Here is a 19,172-nt window from a genome sequence, read left to right as displayed (position 1 = left end):
AGACAGCTAATAAACGAAGTTAAGCAGTATTTTCCTAACAGAAAATGAAAGTAAACATCTTATTGTTTTACTGAGCAGCAAGAAAATTCAGTAAAATTCATCTCCACGGGTAAACTTCCATAATGATTATCTGAGATGAAATGACGAATTTGTTAATTTCAGTGGAAAGCCTGTCTGCAAAGAAGTCCAAAATAAAGCTCTGGAGTGTAAGAAGCACTGTTATAGGTATGAGATACCATTCTCACTGCTTTATAATCATTCACTCAATAATCATAAAAACCCCGGGACACGATGGGTTTTAGTTGATTGAGCACCTGACTCCTGATTTCAGCTCAGGTCATGATGTCACGGTGGCGAGATCCAGCCGTGATGGGCTCTGCCCGCTCTCTCCTTCCCCCTTGGCTGCTCCACTCTCCCAGCCCACGTGCGCTTTCTCTCTCTCTCTCAAATAAATAAAGAAAATCTCTTTAAAAATACTCATAAAAACTCCTGTAAGAGTTGCGTACTATTATTTCTGTTTTGCAGATGAGAAAATTTAGCTATTCAGAGGCTAAACAACTTGCCCCAAGTCACACAGTTAGTAAGTGCTTGAGCTCAGTCTCAGACCTAGGCAGTCTGGCTCCTAAGTATATTTTCTCGGTTGCTTCTTCACATTTAACCATATTCAAACAGAAACCAATGTTTACTGGCACTTAAATCAATGGAACAGAGTAGAGAGTTCAGAAATAGACTTATGTTACATTGGCAAAGGTGCAAAGGCAATTCAATACAGAAAGGATAGTCTTTTCAACAAATGTTATTGGAACAACTGGAAATCTGTATGTAAAAAAAGAAAAAGAATCTCTCACATTTTGCACCATATATAGCAATTAACTCCAAATGGATCACAGAACCCAGCTGTAAAACTAAAACTCCACAACTTTGTGGAGAAAATTGTTGTAATCTTGGTTAGGCAAAGATTTTCTAGATGTGAAACCAAAAACACAATCCACAAAAGAAAAAATTGAGAACTGGAGTTTTATCAAAATAGAAAATTTTGGGGGGTGCCTGGATGCCTCAGTCGTTAAGCGTCTGCCTTCAGCTCAGGTGATGATCCCAGGGTCCTGGGATCGAGTCCCGCATCGGGCTCCGTGCTCAGCAGGAAGCCTGCTTCTCCCTCTCTCACTCCGCCTGCTTGTGTTCCCTCTCTTGCTGTGTCTCTCTGTCAAATAAATAAATAAAATCGTAAAAAAAAAAGAAAATTTTTGTTCTTCAAAAGACACTGTTAAGAGAAGACAAATCATTAATTGGGGAAAAAATCTGCAAAACACACATATGACAAGGGATTTGTATCCAGGATATATAAAAAAAAAGCCTCAAAAGTCAGTTAAGAAAACAAACTAGTAAAAAAGGGGCAAAAGATTTTAATAAGCACTTCACCAAAGTAAATATATGGATGGCAAATAAGTACATGGAAAAATCCTCAACATTGTTAGTCACCAGGGATATGCAAGTTAAACCACAATGAAATACCACTACATGCCTATTAGAATGGCTAAAATTAAAAAGAAAAAAAAACCTTGACCATACCAAGTGCTGGTGGCATAGCAACTGTATCTCGCATGTTGGTGGTAAGAATGCAAACTGGCATAGCCACTTTGGAAAATAGTTTGGCAGTTTCTTATAAAGTTTGATATAAAATGTCCATGTGAGTCAGTAATCCCACTCCTAGGTATTCACCCAAATGAAGTGAAAAATTACGTTCACTCAAAAACTGCATGCAAATGATTATGGTAGCTTTATTCACAATTACGCAGACTGAAAACAACCCCAATGCTCCTCAACTGGTAAACGGATAAACAAACATGGTATACCCATATAATGCAATACTACTCAACAGTAAAAAGGAACTCCTGATACATGCAACGACATGGATGAATTTTAAAAGTATCATGCTAAGTGAAAGAAGGCAGACTCAAAAGGTTACACCTACATGATCCCACTTATATGACATTCTAAAAAAAAAAAGAACTATAGGGATAAGGATGCCCGGCAGGTTTAGTTGGTAGAGGGTATAACTCTTAATCACCAGGTCAAGAGTTTGAGTCCTACGTGGGGTGGTAGAGATTACTTAAATAAATAAAACTTTTTGAAAAAAGACAAAACTGCAAGGATAAAAAACTGATCAGAATAAGTCAATCAGAGAAAGACAGCTATCATATGATTTCTCTGGTATGAGGAATTTAAAGGCAGGGCAGGGGTCGTGGGGGTAGGGAAGGAAAAAATGAAACATGATGGGATAAATGAAAAAAACTGATCAGAAGCTGGGGGTGGAGTCAACTATAAAAGGAACACAAGGAAATTTGGAGGTACGATGGAACTGTTCTATATCTCGATTGTGGTGATCAGTTACTCAACTATGTTCATTTGCCAAAACTCGTAACTGTATACTTTATTTTTTTATTTTTCTAATTAAAAAAAATTTTATTAACATATACTGTATTATTAGCCCCAGGGGTACAGGTCTGTGAATCGCCAGGTTTACACACTTCACAGCACTCACCATAACACACACTTTCCCCAATGTCCATAACCCCACCATCCTCTCCCTACCCCCTTCCCCCTGCCCCGGCAACCCTCAGTTTGTTTTGTGAGATTAAGAGTCTCTTATGGTTTGTCTCCCTCCCAAGCCCATCTTGTTTTATTGATTATTTTCCTACCCCCCAAACCCCCAATGTTGCCTCTCAACATCCTCATCAGGGAGATCATATGACAATTGTCTTTCTCTGACTGACTTATTTTGCTCAGCATAATACCCTCTAGTTCCATCCACGTTGTCACAAATGGCAAGATTTCAGGGTTTTTTGATGGCTGCACAGTATTCCATTGTATATATATACCACAGCTTCTTTATCTATTCATCTGTTGATGGACATCTAGGTTCTTTCCATAGTTTGGCTATTGTGGACATTGCTGCTATAAACATTTGGGTGCACGTGCCCCTTCAGATCACTACATTTTTATCTTTAGGGTAAATACCCAGTAGTGCGATTGCTGGGTCACAGGGTAGCTCTATTTTCAACTTTTTGAGGAACCTCCATGCTTTTCATGAGTGTTTTCCGGAATGGTTGCACCAGCTTGCATTCCCACCAACAGCATAGGAGCGTTTCCCTTTCTCCGCATCCTCACCAGCATCTGTCATTTCCTGACTTGTTAATTTTAGCCATTCTGACTGGTGTGAAGTGGTATCTCATTGTGGTTTTGATTTTCATAACTGTACACTTTAAAGGGGTAAATTTCACTGTATGTAAGTTACACTTCATTTAAAATAAAATTACTTAAAATTTCAACATTGTGGGGGGGAGGAGTCAAGATGGCGGAGAAGTAGCAGGCTGAGACTACATCAGGTAGCAGGAGATCAGCTCGATAGCTTATCTAAACATTGCAAACACCTACAAATCCAACGGGAGATCAAAGAGGAGAAGAACAGCAATTCTAGAAACAGAAAATCAACCACTTTCTGAAAGGTAGGACTGGTGGAGAAGAGAATCCAAAACGACGGGAAGATAGACCGCGGGGGGCGGGGCCGGCTCCCGGCAAGCGGCGGAGGAACGGAGCACAAAATCAGGACTTTTAAAAGTCTGTTCCACTGAGGGACATTGCTCCAGAGGCTAAACCAGGGTGAAGCCCACGCGGGGTCAGCGTGGCCCCAGGTCCCGCAGGGTCACAGAAGGATTGGGGGTGTCCGAGTATCGCAGAGCTCGCAGGTGTTAGAACGGAGAAGCTGGCTACAGAGACAGAGCTGAGGACTGAGCTCAGCTCGGGGTTACCTTGAACCGGTCGCGGGCTGGGTGAGCTCAGAGCGTGGCTGGAGGCTGGGGATACGGGAGTGATTGGGTGCTGTCCTCTGGGGGCGCACTGAGGAGTGGGGCCCCGGGCTCTCGGCTCCTCCGGGACGGAGACTGGGAGGCCGCCATTTTCATTCCCGTCCTCCAGAACTCTACGGAAAGCGTTCAGGGAACAGCAGCTCCCAAAAGCGAACCCGAGCGGATTACTTAGTCCGGCCCCGGTAAGGGCGGTGCAATCCCGCCTCGGGCAAAGACACTTGAGAGTAACTACAACAGGCCCCTCCCCCAGAAGATCAACAAAATATCCAGCCAGGACGAAGTTCATCTATCAAGGAAAGGAGGTTCAATACCTAGGGCAGCAGCGGAATTCCAGAGGAGGAGATAGCAAAACACGGAACTCATGGCTTTCTCCCCATGATTCTTTAGTCTTGCAGTTAATTCAGTTTTTTTTTTCAATTTTTTTCTTTCTTTTTTCTTCTTCTGCTAAATTTTTAAAAACTTTTACCCTTTTCTTTTTTGACGTTTTTTGACTAGTTTATCTAAAATATATATTTCTTTCTTTTTTATATTTTTCTTTGTTTAATTTCTTTCTTTTTTTTTCTGAACCTCTTTTTTTTTTTAAAGTATTTATTTATTTGCCAGAGAGAGCGAGAGAGCACGCACACACAAGTAGGTACAGCAGTGGGCAGAGGGAGAAGCAGGCTCCCGGCTGAGCAGGGAGCCCAACGTGGGACTTGATCCCAGGACCCTGGGATCATGACCTGAGCCGAAGACAGGCACTTAACTGGCTGAGCCACCCAGGTATCCCTGAACCTCTTTTTATCCCCTTTCTCGCCCCCACAATTTGGGGTCTCTTCTGATTTGGTTACAGCGCATTTTTCTGGGGTCTTTGCCACCCTTTTAGTATTTTATTTGATCCTTCATATCCTCTTATCTGGACAAATGACAAGGCGGAAAAAATCACCACAAACAAAAGAACAAGAGGCAGTACCGAAGGCTAGGGACCTAATCAACACAGACATTGGTAATATGTCAGATCAAGAGTTCAGAATGACGATTCTGAAGATTCTAGCCGGGCTCAAAAAAGGCATGGAAGATATTAGAGAAACCCTCTCTGGAGATATAAAAGCCCTTTCTGGAGAAATTAAAGAATTAAATCTAACCAAGTTGAAATTAAAAAAGCTATTAATGAGGTGCAATCAAAAATGGAGGCTCTCACTGCTAGGATAAATGAGGCAGAAGAAAGAATTAGTGATATAGAAGACCAAATGACAGAGAATAAAGAAGCTGAGCAAAAGAGGGACAAACAGCTACTGGACCACGAGGGGAGAATTCGAGAGATAAGTGACCCCATAAGACGAAACAACATTAGAATAATTGGGATTCCAGAAGAAGAAGAAAGAGAGAGGGGAGCAGAAGGTCTATTGGAGAGAACTATTGGAGAGAATTTCCCTAATATGGCAAAGGGAACAAACATCAAAATCCAGGAGATGCAGAGAACCCCCCTCAAAGTCAACAAGAATAGGTCCACACCCCGTCACCTAATAGTAAAATTTACAAGTCTTAGTGACACAGAGAAAATCCTGAAAGCAGCCCGGGAAAAGAAGTCTGTCAGATACAATGGTAAAAATATTAGATTGGCAGCAGACTTATCCACAGAGACCTGGCAGGCCAGAAAGAGCTGGCATAATATATTCAGAGCACTAAATGAGAAAAACATGCAGCCAAGAATACTCTATCCAGCTAGGCTATCATTGAAAATAGAAGGAGAGATCAAAAGCTTCCAGGACAAACAAAAACTGAAAGAATTTGCAAACACCAAACCAGCTCTACAGGAAATATTGAAAGGGGTCCTCTAAGCAAAGAGAGAGCCTAAAAGTAGTAGATCAGAAAGGTACAGAGACAATATACAGTAACAGTCACCTTACAGGCAATACAATGGCAAGAAATTCATATCTCTCAATAGTTACCCTGAATGTTAATGGGCTAAATGCCCCAATCAAAAGACACAGGGTATCAGAATGGATAAAAAAACAAAACCCATCAATATGTTGCCTAGAAGAAACTCAATTTAGATGCAAAGACACCTCCAGATTTAAAGTGAGGGGGTGGAAAACAATTTACCATGCTAACGGACATCAGAAGAAAGCTGGGGTGGTAATCCTTATATCAGATCAATTAGATTTTAAGCCAAAGGCTATAATAAGAGATGAGGAAGGACACTATATCATACTCCAAGGGTCTGTCCAACAAAAACAACTAACAATTTTAAATATCTATGCCCCTAACGTGGGAGCAGCCAACTATGTAAACCAATTAATAACAAAATCAAAGAAACACATCAATAATAATACAATAATAGTAAGGGACTTTAACACTCCCCTCACTGAAATGGATATATCATCCAAGCAAAAGATCAACAAGGAAATAAAGGCCTTAAATGACACACTGGACCAGATGGACATCACAGATATATTCAGAACATTTCATCCCAAAGCAAAGGAATACACATTCTTCTCTAGTGCGCATGGAACATTTTCCAGAATAGATCACATCCTGGGTCATAATCAGGTCTCAACCGGTATCAAAAGATTAGGATCATTCCCTGCATATTTTCAGACCACAATGCTCTGAAGCTAGAACTCAATCACAAGAGGAAAGCTGGAAAGAACCCAAATACATGGAGACTAAACAGCATCCTTCTAAAGAATGAATGGGTCAACCAGGAAATTAAAGAAGAATTGAAAAAATTCATGGAAACAAATGATAATGAAAACACAAGGGTTCAAAATCTGTGGGACACAGCAAAGGCAGTCCTGAGAGGAAAATATATAGCGGTACAAGCCTTTCTCAAGAAACAAGAAAGGTCTCAAGTACACAACCTAACCCTACACCTAAAGGAGCTGGAGAAAGAACAAGAAAGAAACCCTAAACCCATCAGGAGAAGAGAAATCATAAAGATCAGAGCAGAAATCAATGAAATAGAAACCAAAAAAACAATAAAAAAAGCAATGAAACTAGGAGCTGGTTCTTTGAAAGAATTGATAAACCCCTGGCCAGACTTATCAAAAAGAAAAGAGAAAGGACCCAAATAAATAAAATCATGAATGAAAGAGGAGAGATCACAACTAACACCACAGAAATACAGACAATTATAAGAACATACTATAAGCAACTCTACGCCAACAAATTTGACAATATGCAAGAAATGGATGCATTCCTAGAGACATATAAACTACCACGGGGTGCCTGGGTGGCTCAGTGGATTAAGCCACTGCCTATGGCTCAGGTCATGATCTCAGGGTTCTGGGATTGAGCTCCACATCGGGCTCTCTGCTTCGCAGGGAGCCTGCTTCCTCCTCTCTCTCTGCCTGCCTCTCTGCCTACTTGTGATCTCTCTCTCTCTGTCAAATAAATAAATAAAATCTTTAAAAAAAAATGAACTACCACAACTGAACCAGGAAGAAATAGAAAACCTGAACAGGCCCATAACCAGTAAGGAGATTGAAACAGTCATCCAAAATCTCCAAAGAAACAAAAGCCCAGGGCCAGACGGCTTCCCAGGGGAATTCTACCAAACATTTAAAGAAGAACTAATTCCTATTCTCCTGAAACTGTTCCAAAAAATAGAAATGGAAGGAAAACTTCCAAACTCATTGTATGAGGCCAGCATCACCTTGATCCCGAAACCAGACAAGGATTCCACCAAAAAAGAGAATTACAGACCAATATCCTTGATGAACACAGATGTAAAAATTCTCACCAAAATACAAGCCAATAGGATTCAACAGTACATTAAAAGGATTATTCACCACGACCAAGTGGGATTTATTCCAGGGCTGCAGGGTTGGTTCAACATCCGCAAATCAATCAATGTGATACAACACATGAATAAAAGAAAGAACAAGAACCATATGATCCTCTCAATAGATGCTGAAAAAGCATTTGACAAAGTACAGCATCCCTTCCTGATCAAAACTCTTCAAAGCGTAGGGATAGAGGGCACATACCTCAATATTATCAAAGCCATCTATGAAAAACCCACCGCAAATATCATTCTCAATGGAGAAAAACTGAAAGCTTTTCCGTTAAGGTCAGGAACACGGCAGGGATGTCCATTATCTACCACTGCTATTCAACATAGTACTAGAAGTCCTAGCCTCAGCAATCAGACAACAAAAGGAAATTAAAGGCATCCACATCGGCAAAGAAGAAGTCAAACTATCACTCTTCGCAGATGATATGATACTATATGTGGAAAACCCAAAAGACTCCACTCCAAAACTGCTAGAACTTGTACAGGAATTCAGTAAAGTCTCTGGATATAAAATCAATGCACAGAAATAAGTTGCATTTCTGTACACCAACAACAAGCCAGAAGAAAGAGAAATTCAAGAGTCAATCCCATTTACAATTGCACCCAAAACTGTTAAGATACCTAGGAATAAACCTAACCAAAGAGGCTAAGAATCTATATGCAGAAAACTATAAAGTACTCATGAAAGAAATTGAGGAAGACACAAAGAAATGGAAAAATCTTCCATGCTCCTGGATTGGAAGAATAAATATTGTGAAAATGTCTATGCTACCTAAAGCAATCTACACATTTAATGCAATCCCTATCAAAATACCATCCATTTTTTTCAAAGAAATGGAACAAATAATCCTAAAATTTATATGGAACCAGAAAAGACCTCGAATAGCCAAAGGAATATTGAAAAAGAAAGCCAAAGTTGGTGGCATCACAATTCCGGACTTCAAGTTCTATTACAAAACTGTCATCATCAAGACAGCGTGGTACTGGCACAAAAACAGACACATAGATCAATGGAACAGAATAGAGAGCCCAGAAATAGACCCTCAACTCTATGGTCAACTAATCTTCGACAAAGCAGGAAAGAATGTCCAATGGAAAAAAGACAGCCTCTTCAATAAATGGTGCTGGGAAAATTGGACAGCCACATGCAGAAAAATGAAATTGGACCACTTCCTTACACCACACATGAAAATAGACTCAAAATGGATGAAGGACCTCAATGTGAGAAAGGAATCCATCAAAATCCTTGAGGAGAACACAGGCAGCAACCTCTTCGACCTCAGCTGCAGCAACATCTTCCTAGGAACATCAGCAAAGGCAAGGGAAGCAAGGGCAAAAATGAACTATTGGGATTTCATCAAGATCAAAAGCTTTTGCACAGCAAAGGAAACAGTTAACAAAACCAAAAGACAACTGACAGAATGGGAGAAGATATTTGCAAACAACATATCAGATAAAGGGCTAGTGTCCAAAATCTATAAGGAACTTCTCAAACTCAACACCCAAAGAACAAACAACCCAATCAAGAAATGGGCAGAGGACATGAACAGACATTTCTGCAAAGAAGACATCCAGATGACCAACAGACACATGAAAAAGTACTCCACGTCACTCGGCATCAGGGAAATACAAATCAAAACCACAATGAGATACCACCTCACACCAGTCAGAATGGCTAAAATTAACAAGTCAGGAAATGACAGATGCTGGCGAGGATGCGGAGAAAGGTGAACCCTCCTACACTGTTGGTGGGAATGCAAGCTGGTGCAACCACTTGGAAAACAGCATGGAGGTTCCTCAAAATGTTGAAAATAGAATGACCCTATGACTCAGCAAGTGCACTACTGGGTATTTACCCTAAAGATACAAACGTAGTGATCCGAAGGGGCACGTGCACCCAAATGTTTATAGCAGCAATGTCTACAATAGCCAAACTATGGAAAGTACCTAGATGTCCATCAACAGATGAATGGATAAAGAAGATGTGGTATATATATACAACGGAATACTATGCAGCCATCAAAAGAAATGAAATCTTGCCATTTGCGACAACGTGGATGGAACTAGAGGGTATCATGCTTAGTGAAATAAGTCAATTGGAGAAATACAACTATCATATGATCTCCATGATATGAGGACGTGGAGATGCAACATGGGGGGTTAGGGGGATAGGAGAAGAATAAATGAAACAAGATGGGATTGGGAGGGAGACAAACCATAAGTGACTTTTTTTTTTTAAAGATTTTATTTATTTATTTGACAGAGAGAGATCACAAGTAGACAGAGAGAGAGAGAGAGAGAGAGGAGGAGGAAGCAGGCTCCCTGCCGAGCAGAGAGCCCGATGCGGGGCTCGATCCCAGGACCTGGGATCATGACCTGGGCCGAAGGCAGAGGCTTTAACCCACTGAGCTACCCAGGCGCCCCGACCATAAGTGACTCTTAATCTCACAAAACAAACTGGGGGTTGCTGGGGGGAGGTGGGGTTGGGAGAGGGGGAGGGGGGTGATGGACATTGGGGAGGGTATGTGCTATGGTAAGTGCTGTCAAGTGTGTAAACCTGGCGATTCACAGACCTGTACCCCTGGGGATAAAAATACATTATATGTTTATAGAAAATATAAGAAATAAAAAATTTAAATAGGAAAAAAAAATTTCAACATTGTGGGGCGCCTGGGTGGCTCAGTGGGTTAAGCCTCTGCCTTTGGCTCAGGTCATGATCTCAGGGTCCTGGGATCAAGCCCCGCATTGGGCTCTGTGCTCAGCAGGGAGCCTGCTTCCCCCTCTCTCTCTGCCTGCTTCTCTGCCTACTTGTGATCTCTCTCTCTCTGTCAAATAAGGAAATAAAATCTTTTAAAAAATTTCAACATCATTAAATCAGTTTCAGGACTACACAGCTACATAACTGAAAGGTTATTTCATAAATGAAAATGGCAGTGCCATGTAATTATAGAAATAATAATAGGGGCGCCTGGGTGGCTCAGTGGGTTAAAGCCTCTGCCTTCAGCTCAGGTCATGATCTCAGGGTCCTGGGACTGAGCCCCACATCAGGCTCTCTGCTCAGCGGGGAGCCTGCTTCCCCCTCTCTCTGCCTACCTCTCTGCCTACCTGTGATCTCTGTTAAATAAATAAATAAAATTTTCTAAAAAAAAGAAAGAATAATAAATACCAGTACCTTGATCTTGCATACACTGAGGACAAAAGAAGGTGAAACACTGTATATTAGTTCACTGTGTTGCTAAATTCATAACCACAAAATAGAATTATGAAATTTTAGGTTTGAAAAGGATTTTCCATACCATCTAACTTAATCTTAACCTAATTTTACATCCTATCACATTCCCTTTGTTCACCCTGATTTGCCTGAATGCATCTAGCCATGCTTACCCTCCCTGCCCAGAGACGCTCAAAGAATTAGAGAACTGGAGTGGATGTTAGGAAATTGAGAGCTGGAAAAGCTAAAGGCCTTCCCCAATGAGGTATACTGGCGTACAGAATACAAATTAAAACCCCAGTCCTATATACTTTTCACTCTCTGTGCTTTTCCCCTTTACCAAAACTTTATGTAAGTGAAGAAGTTTGAACCCTCAGCACACTGTTGGTAGAAATATAAAATGGTGCAGACACTTTAAAAAAGTTCAGATCTTCAAAAAGTTAAACATAGAATTACTATATGACTCAGGAATACCATGCCTAGGTATATCCCCAAGAGAAATATTATGTCCACATAAAAAATTATAGGGCGCCTGGGTGGCTCAGTGGATTAAGCCGCTGCCTTCGGCTCAGGTCATGATCTCAGGGTCCTGGGATCGAGCCCCGCATCGGGCTCTCTGCTCCGTGGGGAGCCTGCTTCCTCCTCTCTCTCTGCCTGCCTCTCTGCCTACTTGTGATCTCTCTCTGTCAAATAAATAAATAAAATCTTTAAAAAAAAAAAAAATTATACACAAATATTCATAGCAGCATTATTTGTAATGGCCGAAAAATGGAAACAACCCAAATGTCCATCAACTGATGAATGGATAAATAAATCGGACAAGTAAAATTTATAAGTAAATATCTATTCTGTTGACTAGTATTCCCTAATAAAAAGGAATAATGCACTGATACTTGCTACAATATGCATGACTCTCAAAGACATGCTAAGTGAAAGAAGCCAGTAACAAAATGTCAAATACTGTGTGATTCCATTTATATGAAATGTGTAAAAGAGGCAAATCTGCCGAGATAGAAACTAAAATTGTGGTTTCCCAAGGTGGTGGGGGGGAGGGGAGGAAGTGGGAATAACTACTAATAGGTATGGGTTTCTTTTGTGCGGAATGAAAATGTTCTAAAATTATAGTGATGGTATCATAACCCTGTGAACTTACTAAAACTACTGAACTGTATACTTGAAGTGAGTAAACTGAATGGTAGATGTATGTCAATAAAGCTATTTTTTATATTAAAACTGCTCAATTTTATTAGCTTCATACTGCCATGTGCCTCAATTTTTCTTTTTATTTAATCATTTTAGGATGGTGTAAACATATGGGATTTATGCCTGGCTTCATGCTTATACAAATTTGAATAGAACTATAATAAAATAAGAGTCAAGCAGAAATCTGTATTAGTCTTTTATAGGTATCCATTCATTAATCACATTTTCCCCCAGAAATCATTTTTATTAATATTTCTATTTACATACACTGCAAGTATATCTGATTATAAAAATAAGGTGTGCTTCTTACCAAAACTTTAGATAATTTAGACATTTATTTCTAGTCCTTTTTAGGACTAAAGATATATTTTTCTGGTTTTCAAATTTTCATTCCAGTGTAGTTAACATATAATGTTATGTTTCAGGTGTACAATATAGTGATTCAACAGTTCCATACATTACCCAGTGCTTGTCAAGGTAAGTATACTCTTGATCCCCTTCACCTGTTTTACTCATCCCCCTCCCCCAACAACCTGCCCTCTGGTAATCATCAGTTTGTTCCTCACAGTTACAAGTCTGTTTTCTGGTTTGTCTTTTTTTTCCTTTGTTCATTTGTTTTGTTTCTTTAACTCCACATAAGTGAAATCATATGCTATTTGTCTTTCTTTGACTGGCTTATTTCGTTTAGCATTATACTCTCTAGCTCCATCCATGTTGTTGCAAATGGCAAGATTTCATTTCTTCTGTGGCTGAGTATTATTCCATTACATGGACACCACATCTTCTTTATCCATTCATCTATTGATGGGACACTTGGGCTGCTTCCATAATTTGGCTATTATGAATGATGCTGCAATAAACACAGGGTGCAAATTAGTGTTTTCGCATTCTTTGGGCAACTACCCAGTAGTGTGATTATGGGATAGTGGGGTAGTTCTACTTTTTATTTTTTGAGGAGCTTCCACCTCGTATTTCACACCAGCGTGCATTTCTACCAACAGCAACAGTGCAAGAGGATGCCTTTTGCTCCGCATCCTCGCCAACGCTTGTTGTTTCTTGAGTTTTTGATTTTAGCCATTCTGGTAGGTGTGACGTGATATGTCATTGTATTTTTTTAACGATTTATTTATTTATTTGAGAAAGAAAGACCATGCTCTTGAGCGGGGGGAGGAGCAAAGGGAGAGGGAGAGAATCTCGAGCAGACTCCCCACTGAGTGCCAAGCGCAACATGGGGCTCTATCTCATGACCCTGAGATCATGACCTGAGCCTGAAATCAAGACCCCCGAGGCTTAACGGACTGAGCCACCCAGGCACCTCTCACTGTGGTTTTAATCTGCACTTCCCTAATGATTAGTGATAAAGCTGTTCATAAAATGAATAAACAAAGAGCTACTTACCACCTTCAAAAAACAAAGTAACAAAGTAACCACAACTTTATGTAAAAGATTTAAAACCTGTAGACAAATTCTTTGATCCTCCTCCAAATGGGTGGGCATTTGTGACTACCTCAACCAAGAGAATGTGACAAAGTAAGGCTACAGCACTTAAGAGGCTAGTTCAAAAAGCCATGCAGCTTCTCCTGGCCTCTCTTAGAGGACACCTGCCCTTGGAACCCAGCCACCATGCTGTGCAGAAGCCTAGACTGCATGAAGAGGCCGCTGGCCCTCAGCCTAGCCAAACTCCAGGATCAACTTGCCAGCCAGCACTGCCATTAAGCCATATTGAAAGGAGATCCTTAGGGCCCCCAGTCGAGCTGCTGCATCTGATGTGGCAGATAGCCAACCTTGCTATACCCTACCCAAATTGCCAAGTTGTGAACAAAATAAATACTTGCCATTAGTCTAAGCCACTGAGTTTTAGAGCAGTTTGGTTTGGTAGGCAGCAATGGATACCTAGAATACGTACTTTACAGGCTAAAAACAGCATCTAGCCCCCTACTCAGAGCAGACCCTTCTTTCTAATAAGTGGCCATCAAACCACTATCTGAATCTTTTGACTAATGTGGAGATCAGTTCCTCACAAAGTCACGCCTTCCACTGAGAAACCACCCCAGGAATTATGATCTGCTTTTATAATAAGACCGGTTCTGTCCTGTCCAATCTCTGGTCTGAGTTCTATCTTCAGGGGTGATCATTACTGTCTAACCCCCTTTTGTCAGGACAGTGCTTCACCCTGTTAAACAGGAGAGAAATCTTTGGCACTGTTGCATTTTATAGCCAAGAACCTGAAATCCATGAATGGACTGCTTTATCCAAAGTCATGAAACAGACACCGAATAAAATGCAGTTACTTGAATTTCTGGTATAAGGCTTTTGTTTAGTTTTATTTCTATCAAATATGATCCAAATGTAATGGACACATGATGTGTTATTGCCCATACTCAAATTCACAATTTTCATACTTATGCCATCATTGTTTAGAGGACTAATCCTCATTTCTATCATCTAGGAGAAGTAATGGTATGAATAACTAGAAAATGAAAACTACTTTTCTGTACCACTCATCTTTTCCTTGTTTGCACTTAAGTATTTCCTATTTTAACTCAATAAAAGCAGTCAGCTCTTTAAAGGCAGGGATAATTTTTATAATTTTGAGTCTTTCTTGGTGTTTGAGTACCTATATATTGCATAATTTGCCTAGCCATGAGAGGAAGCATACAGATAAAAAGGATAAAAGCATTTCTTTCCAAGTAATTTAAAAATGGATGGAATTAGAGGGTATTACACTAAGTGAACTAAGTAAGACAAAGACAAATACCATATGATTTCACTTATATGTGGAACTTAAGAAACAAAACAGATGAACACAGGGGAAGGGAAGGAAAAATAAAATAAGGTAAAAATGGAGAGAGAGGTAAACCACAAGAGACTCTTGACAATAGGGAATGAACAGAGGGCTGCTGGAGGGGAGGGGGGTGACAGGATGGGGTAATTGCGGAATGGGCATTAAGGAGGGCCCTTAATGGAATTAAGCACAGGGTGTTATATGCAACTGATGAATCACTAAATTCTACCCCGGACACTAATAACACACTATATGTTATGAATATTTTTAAGATTTTATTTATTTATTTGACAGAGAGAGAGAGCACAAGTAGGCAGAGAGGCAGGCAGAGAGAGAGGGGGAAGCAGGATCCCTGCTGAGCAGAGAGCCCGATGTGGGGCTCAATCCCAGGACCCTGAGATCATGACCTGAGCCGAAGGCAGAGGCTTAACCCACTGAGCCACCCAGGCGCCCCTATATGTTATGACTTTTTAAAAAATCTTACAATCGAAAAATATTTCTCATGCCAATGTAGTAATTGTACAGTAAGCTTTTCACTTTTTCAAAGTTAGCAGCAATAGAACATAAGCTTCATACACTGTTGATTACAGTGTATCAGTCGCCATGACAACACTCAGTCTCCAAACATTCTAATTGAGACAATTGCTCCTAGCTTCAGTCCCCCAAGACTGACCCAATTACACAACTCAAAACCCAAAGCCCAGAGGGTGCCTCTCGACAAAGATACTCTGAGTACACAACCTAAGGAAAAATTTAAACACCACTTTTCCAAATTGCAAGGAAACTTTTCAGGCAACAGATTATGTTTTTAAAGTTGAATGGTAATTGTCTGATGTAATTTTAAAACGTATCTCATTTACATTCTCTGGGTTGTATTTGCATTCTGTTCCTTTTAAAGTACAACTAAAATCTTTTAGGAGCAAGCAAGACTGTTCTAAACTCAGTAGAAGTATCACTGGACTAATACAGAACATTCGTACACTAGCCTAAATTGGCCTCATGAGAGATAAAGAACTAGAAAAAAAATCTTTAAAATCATATAAAATGAGGCACCCTAGAGTATGCTCCTAATGATTCCAAAGGAAGGGATGTCTGAGTGGCTCAGTCAGTTAAGTTGTCTGCCTCTGGCTCAGGTCATGATCCCAGGGTCCCAGGGTCCCACATCAGGCTCCTTGCTCAGCGGGGAGCCTGCTTCTCTCTCTGCCTGCTGTTCCCTCTGTTTGTGCTCTTGTGCTAGCGTGCTCTCTCTGACAAATCAAACCAAATCAAATCAAAGTAAAATAGAATACTCCTAAAGAAAAAAATCCCCTAAAGGAAAAGCAATGTTGGGAAATGTGGTACCTCCACTGTCTCAAAATGTAAACTAGTAATTCTCTTTCTCTAATGATCCAACAGATTTTTTTAACTGGGTTGTTTTCAAAATATAATGTTCATTTAGTTAGAAAAATTCTGATTAGGTAAGTTGATCAATACTTTAACTTTTACTATGCACAGTATCAGAAGCATGAACTTATTTTACATACCCAGTAATATGTCTTACACCTCTACAACTACAGTACCTACTAGTACTGTTATTATATTCCCTGTAAGCTCAAAACTATTCCCTGTGAGCTCAAAACTGTCTACAAATGAAAGTTTACTATCTGCTCATATGGGCAAAAAGTTTAGAAGTTGGTAAAAGAAAAAAAAATCACAGAATACACCCATGTAACTAAAAGGAGAAAGAGGAGCCTGGGTGGCTCAGTCAGTTGGGTCTCTGGCTCTTGATTTTGGCTCAGGTCATGATCTCAAGCTGGTGGAAGAGCTCTGCATTGGGCTGTGTGCTCAGCCCAGAGTCTGCTCTTCCCTCTCCATCACTTTATCTCAAATAAATAAATAAATAAAATCTAAAAATAAATAAATAAAGGGAGAAAGATTAACATGAGATGCTAACTAACCTGAACATTACGTTAATAAAGGTTAACTGTAAGACCATCTTTATGAAGTAATGAGTCAAAGGGCAACTGAGACTACTCGAAATAAATAAATAAATAAATAAATAAATAAATGAAAGCACTTTCATTTTAGCCTATGGTTTCAAAACAAAAAGCTCAAGTAAAAATCAAATACACAAGCCTCTCTATGACAGAGAATTCAAGGTTAAAGAGTGTTGTTAGAAATACTAAGGCTGAGGAAATCAATCTTTTAAAAACTGTCCACCACGTAACTTCGAATGACAGGTGCAATCTTCTATGACAGAAAGCATAGTATTTTCCATTCCTATGCAATAAAATGATGCTATCAAGTATAGATAAGAGAATTAATATACCATACAACCCAAGAAAGATCTGAGAAACTGGGTAGAAAGATGCAGTTCAGAATTCTGCAAAAAGCTTCCCATTGCTTAAATCTGACACTTGGAGAACTGAGTTTCCATGAATAAATCATTCTGGTGATTGAAAATCATGCAGGAAGATCTATGAAATCATAACATGAATTTGAACTTCACTATAAAGTATCCACGGGCCAATATATGTTCCATCAAGCAAGGAGGTAACTGTTCATAACATTTATTTAAACATCCTTTTGCAGTCAAATGCTCTACCACTGAGCTATACCCCCTAAACATCCTTTTGTTTGGAAAAGAAAAATAATTGCCAAACCTATCAAAGTATTTTACTAAGCACGAAATGCAGAACTATGAGGAAAGAGGAAACATTATGAAATTTATGACTAAGTGTGTTTTGTGCAACACTAGGGGACGTTTCAAAGCTGTCTCATTGCTGGCTATATACAAAAGTGAAAAGAAGGGCGTTTTCATTCATTGAAAACAACAGCAAAATATTGCTTGGTTTATGCTGGTTATTTTCACCATACAGTCCTGACATACGTGTCAAGACTGATTTCGATTTTCATTATTCCCTTTGGGTAACTGGAAGAGGAGGAAAAAGCAAAGCCATACGTTCAAGAGTCCACTTTGTTAACTGAGAAAATTCAGCAGTGGAATATACCATTAGGCACCAAAGAGATTTACCGGCTAGGGCAGACAAAAGAGAAAACAGTCACAGACGAACATGAGCCGCGAAAAAAGATGAGAATCGGTCCCACGTGTAACTCGAGGACTGGACAAAACCCCGCTGGGCGCTGCGGGTGAAATGAGCAGATTTGAGATTCGGGGCATTCACGACCTCTTTCCCTGGAGTCCATCCTGGGACCGCAAGGAAAGCCTCCAGAGCTCTGACAATCAGCTCTAAGGCCCCCTGCACCGCTTCACAATTCCCCGTGACGCCCCCTCCAGCGGGGTATTTCACCGCACCCCAAAAAGTCACTCCCCCCGACTTCAACTACTCGCGTGGGAGAGGAGAGCGCACGCAAGAGAGCTGCAGCTGCTGGGTCGGCCCCCTCGGCGCTCCCGGGCCGCAAGGGACCCTTGCCGGGAGGCTCGTAAGGGCTGAGACCAGGGGTCACGGGACTTTGGTTACCTTCTCGCGCTGGTCCCAGCTGTACTGCTTCGGCCGCCCCTCCCCGCCCTCGGGCTGCGACTCCTTCTCAGCCTTCCGCCTGTTGGAGAAGAAGCACCCCATGGTCCCGGACACTCCCCGCCGGCCCGCTCGTTCAGGTATCGCCTGGGAGTGTGGCCTGAACCCCGGGCGCCCGGGCCCCGCAGCTCTTCGGACACCGCCGAGCGAAACGGCCCAGCCGTCCCCAGCCCGGGTTAGCCCGCCAGGCCCAACACCCCTTCTCTTTTTTCCTCTCAGTCGCCCAGACGACCCATTGCAGCCAATGACCATTCAGCGCCCAGTGAGCCAATCAAAGCCCCGAGAGCAGCCCTGCGCGGCCTATGAGGAGAGGTCGACGTACCCACACAACCAATCCACGCCCCGCTCCAGCGCCAGCCCCCAGTGGCGGGTCCTGGGGGCTCAGGCGCACGCACAGCGGACCCCGCCCCCTAGTCCGGCCCCGCCCCTCCGAGGACACCGTGGGGCTCTCTAGCCGCACAGGGTCCAGCTTTGGCAGGTTTGTCTTTTTGCCCTTGGCTCTCAGTTACCAAGTTTTAGGCGCGGGCAGGCTCCCTAGTTGAACATTAAGCTTCAGTTTTATGATGCAAGTGGTGAGGGAACAGGAATTGCAGCTGACACAGGAAGAGGCCCTGAAATTCGTAACTTTCCCCCCTCCCTCCCGCCACATCGTCCGACTAGTGTCGCCCCTCCGGAAACTTCCCCCAACCACACACCCACTTTTGCCTCCTCTTCTGTGCTTTCTTAATATTCCTACGTATCACTCTGAAATTGCACAAGTACTTAGTAAAATAATTATTTGTGTATTCTTTCCCTTTTGGAAATGTGAATT

At 41.3% G+C, this 19,172-nt stretch overlaps 1 protein-coding gene across 2 annotated transcripts in view; it reads right to left on the bottom strand.

The window, feature by feature from the left end:
* RP2 (RP2 activator of ARL3 GTPase) overlaps window positions 1-18,566 on the bottom strand; it is a 49,451-nt gene extending 30,885 nt beyond the window's left edge. For both annotated transcript variants that reach the window (XM_045996441.1, XM_045996440.1), the window contains exon 1: window positions 18,305-18,566. In XM_045996441.1, coding sequence (XP_045852397.1) covers window positions 18,305-18,406 — 102 coding nt within the window. In that variant the 5' untranslated portion in view covers window positions 18,407-18,566. The remainder of the gene's footprint in view (window positions 1-18,304) is intronic.
* Window positions 18,567-19,172: the final 606 nt, after the last annotated feature.

Source organism: Meles meles, chromosome X (assembly GCF_922984935.1).
Source record: "Meles meles chromosome X, mMelMel3.1 paternal haplotype, whole genome shotgun sequence".
Lineage (NCBI taxonomy): Eukaryota > Metazoa > Chordata > Mammalia > Carnivora > Mustelidae > Meles > Meles meles.
The sequence above is the reverse complement of the archived record's forward strand: the minus strand, read 5'-3'. Positions and strand labels throughout refer to the sequence as shown.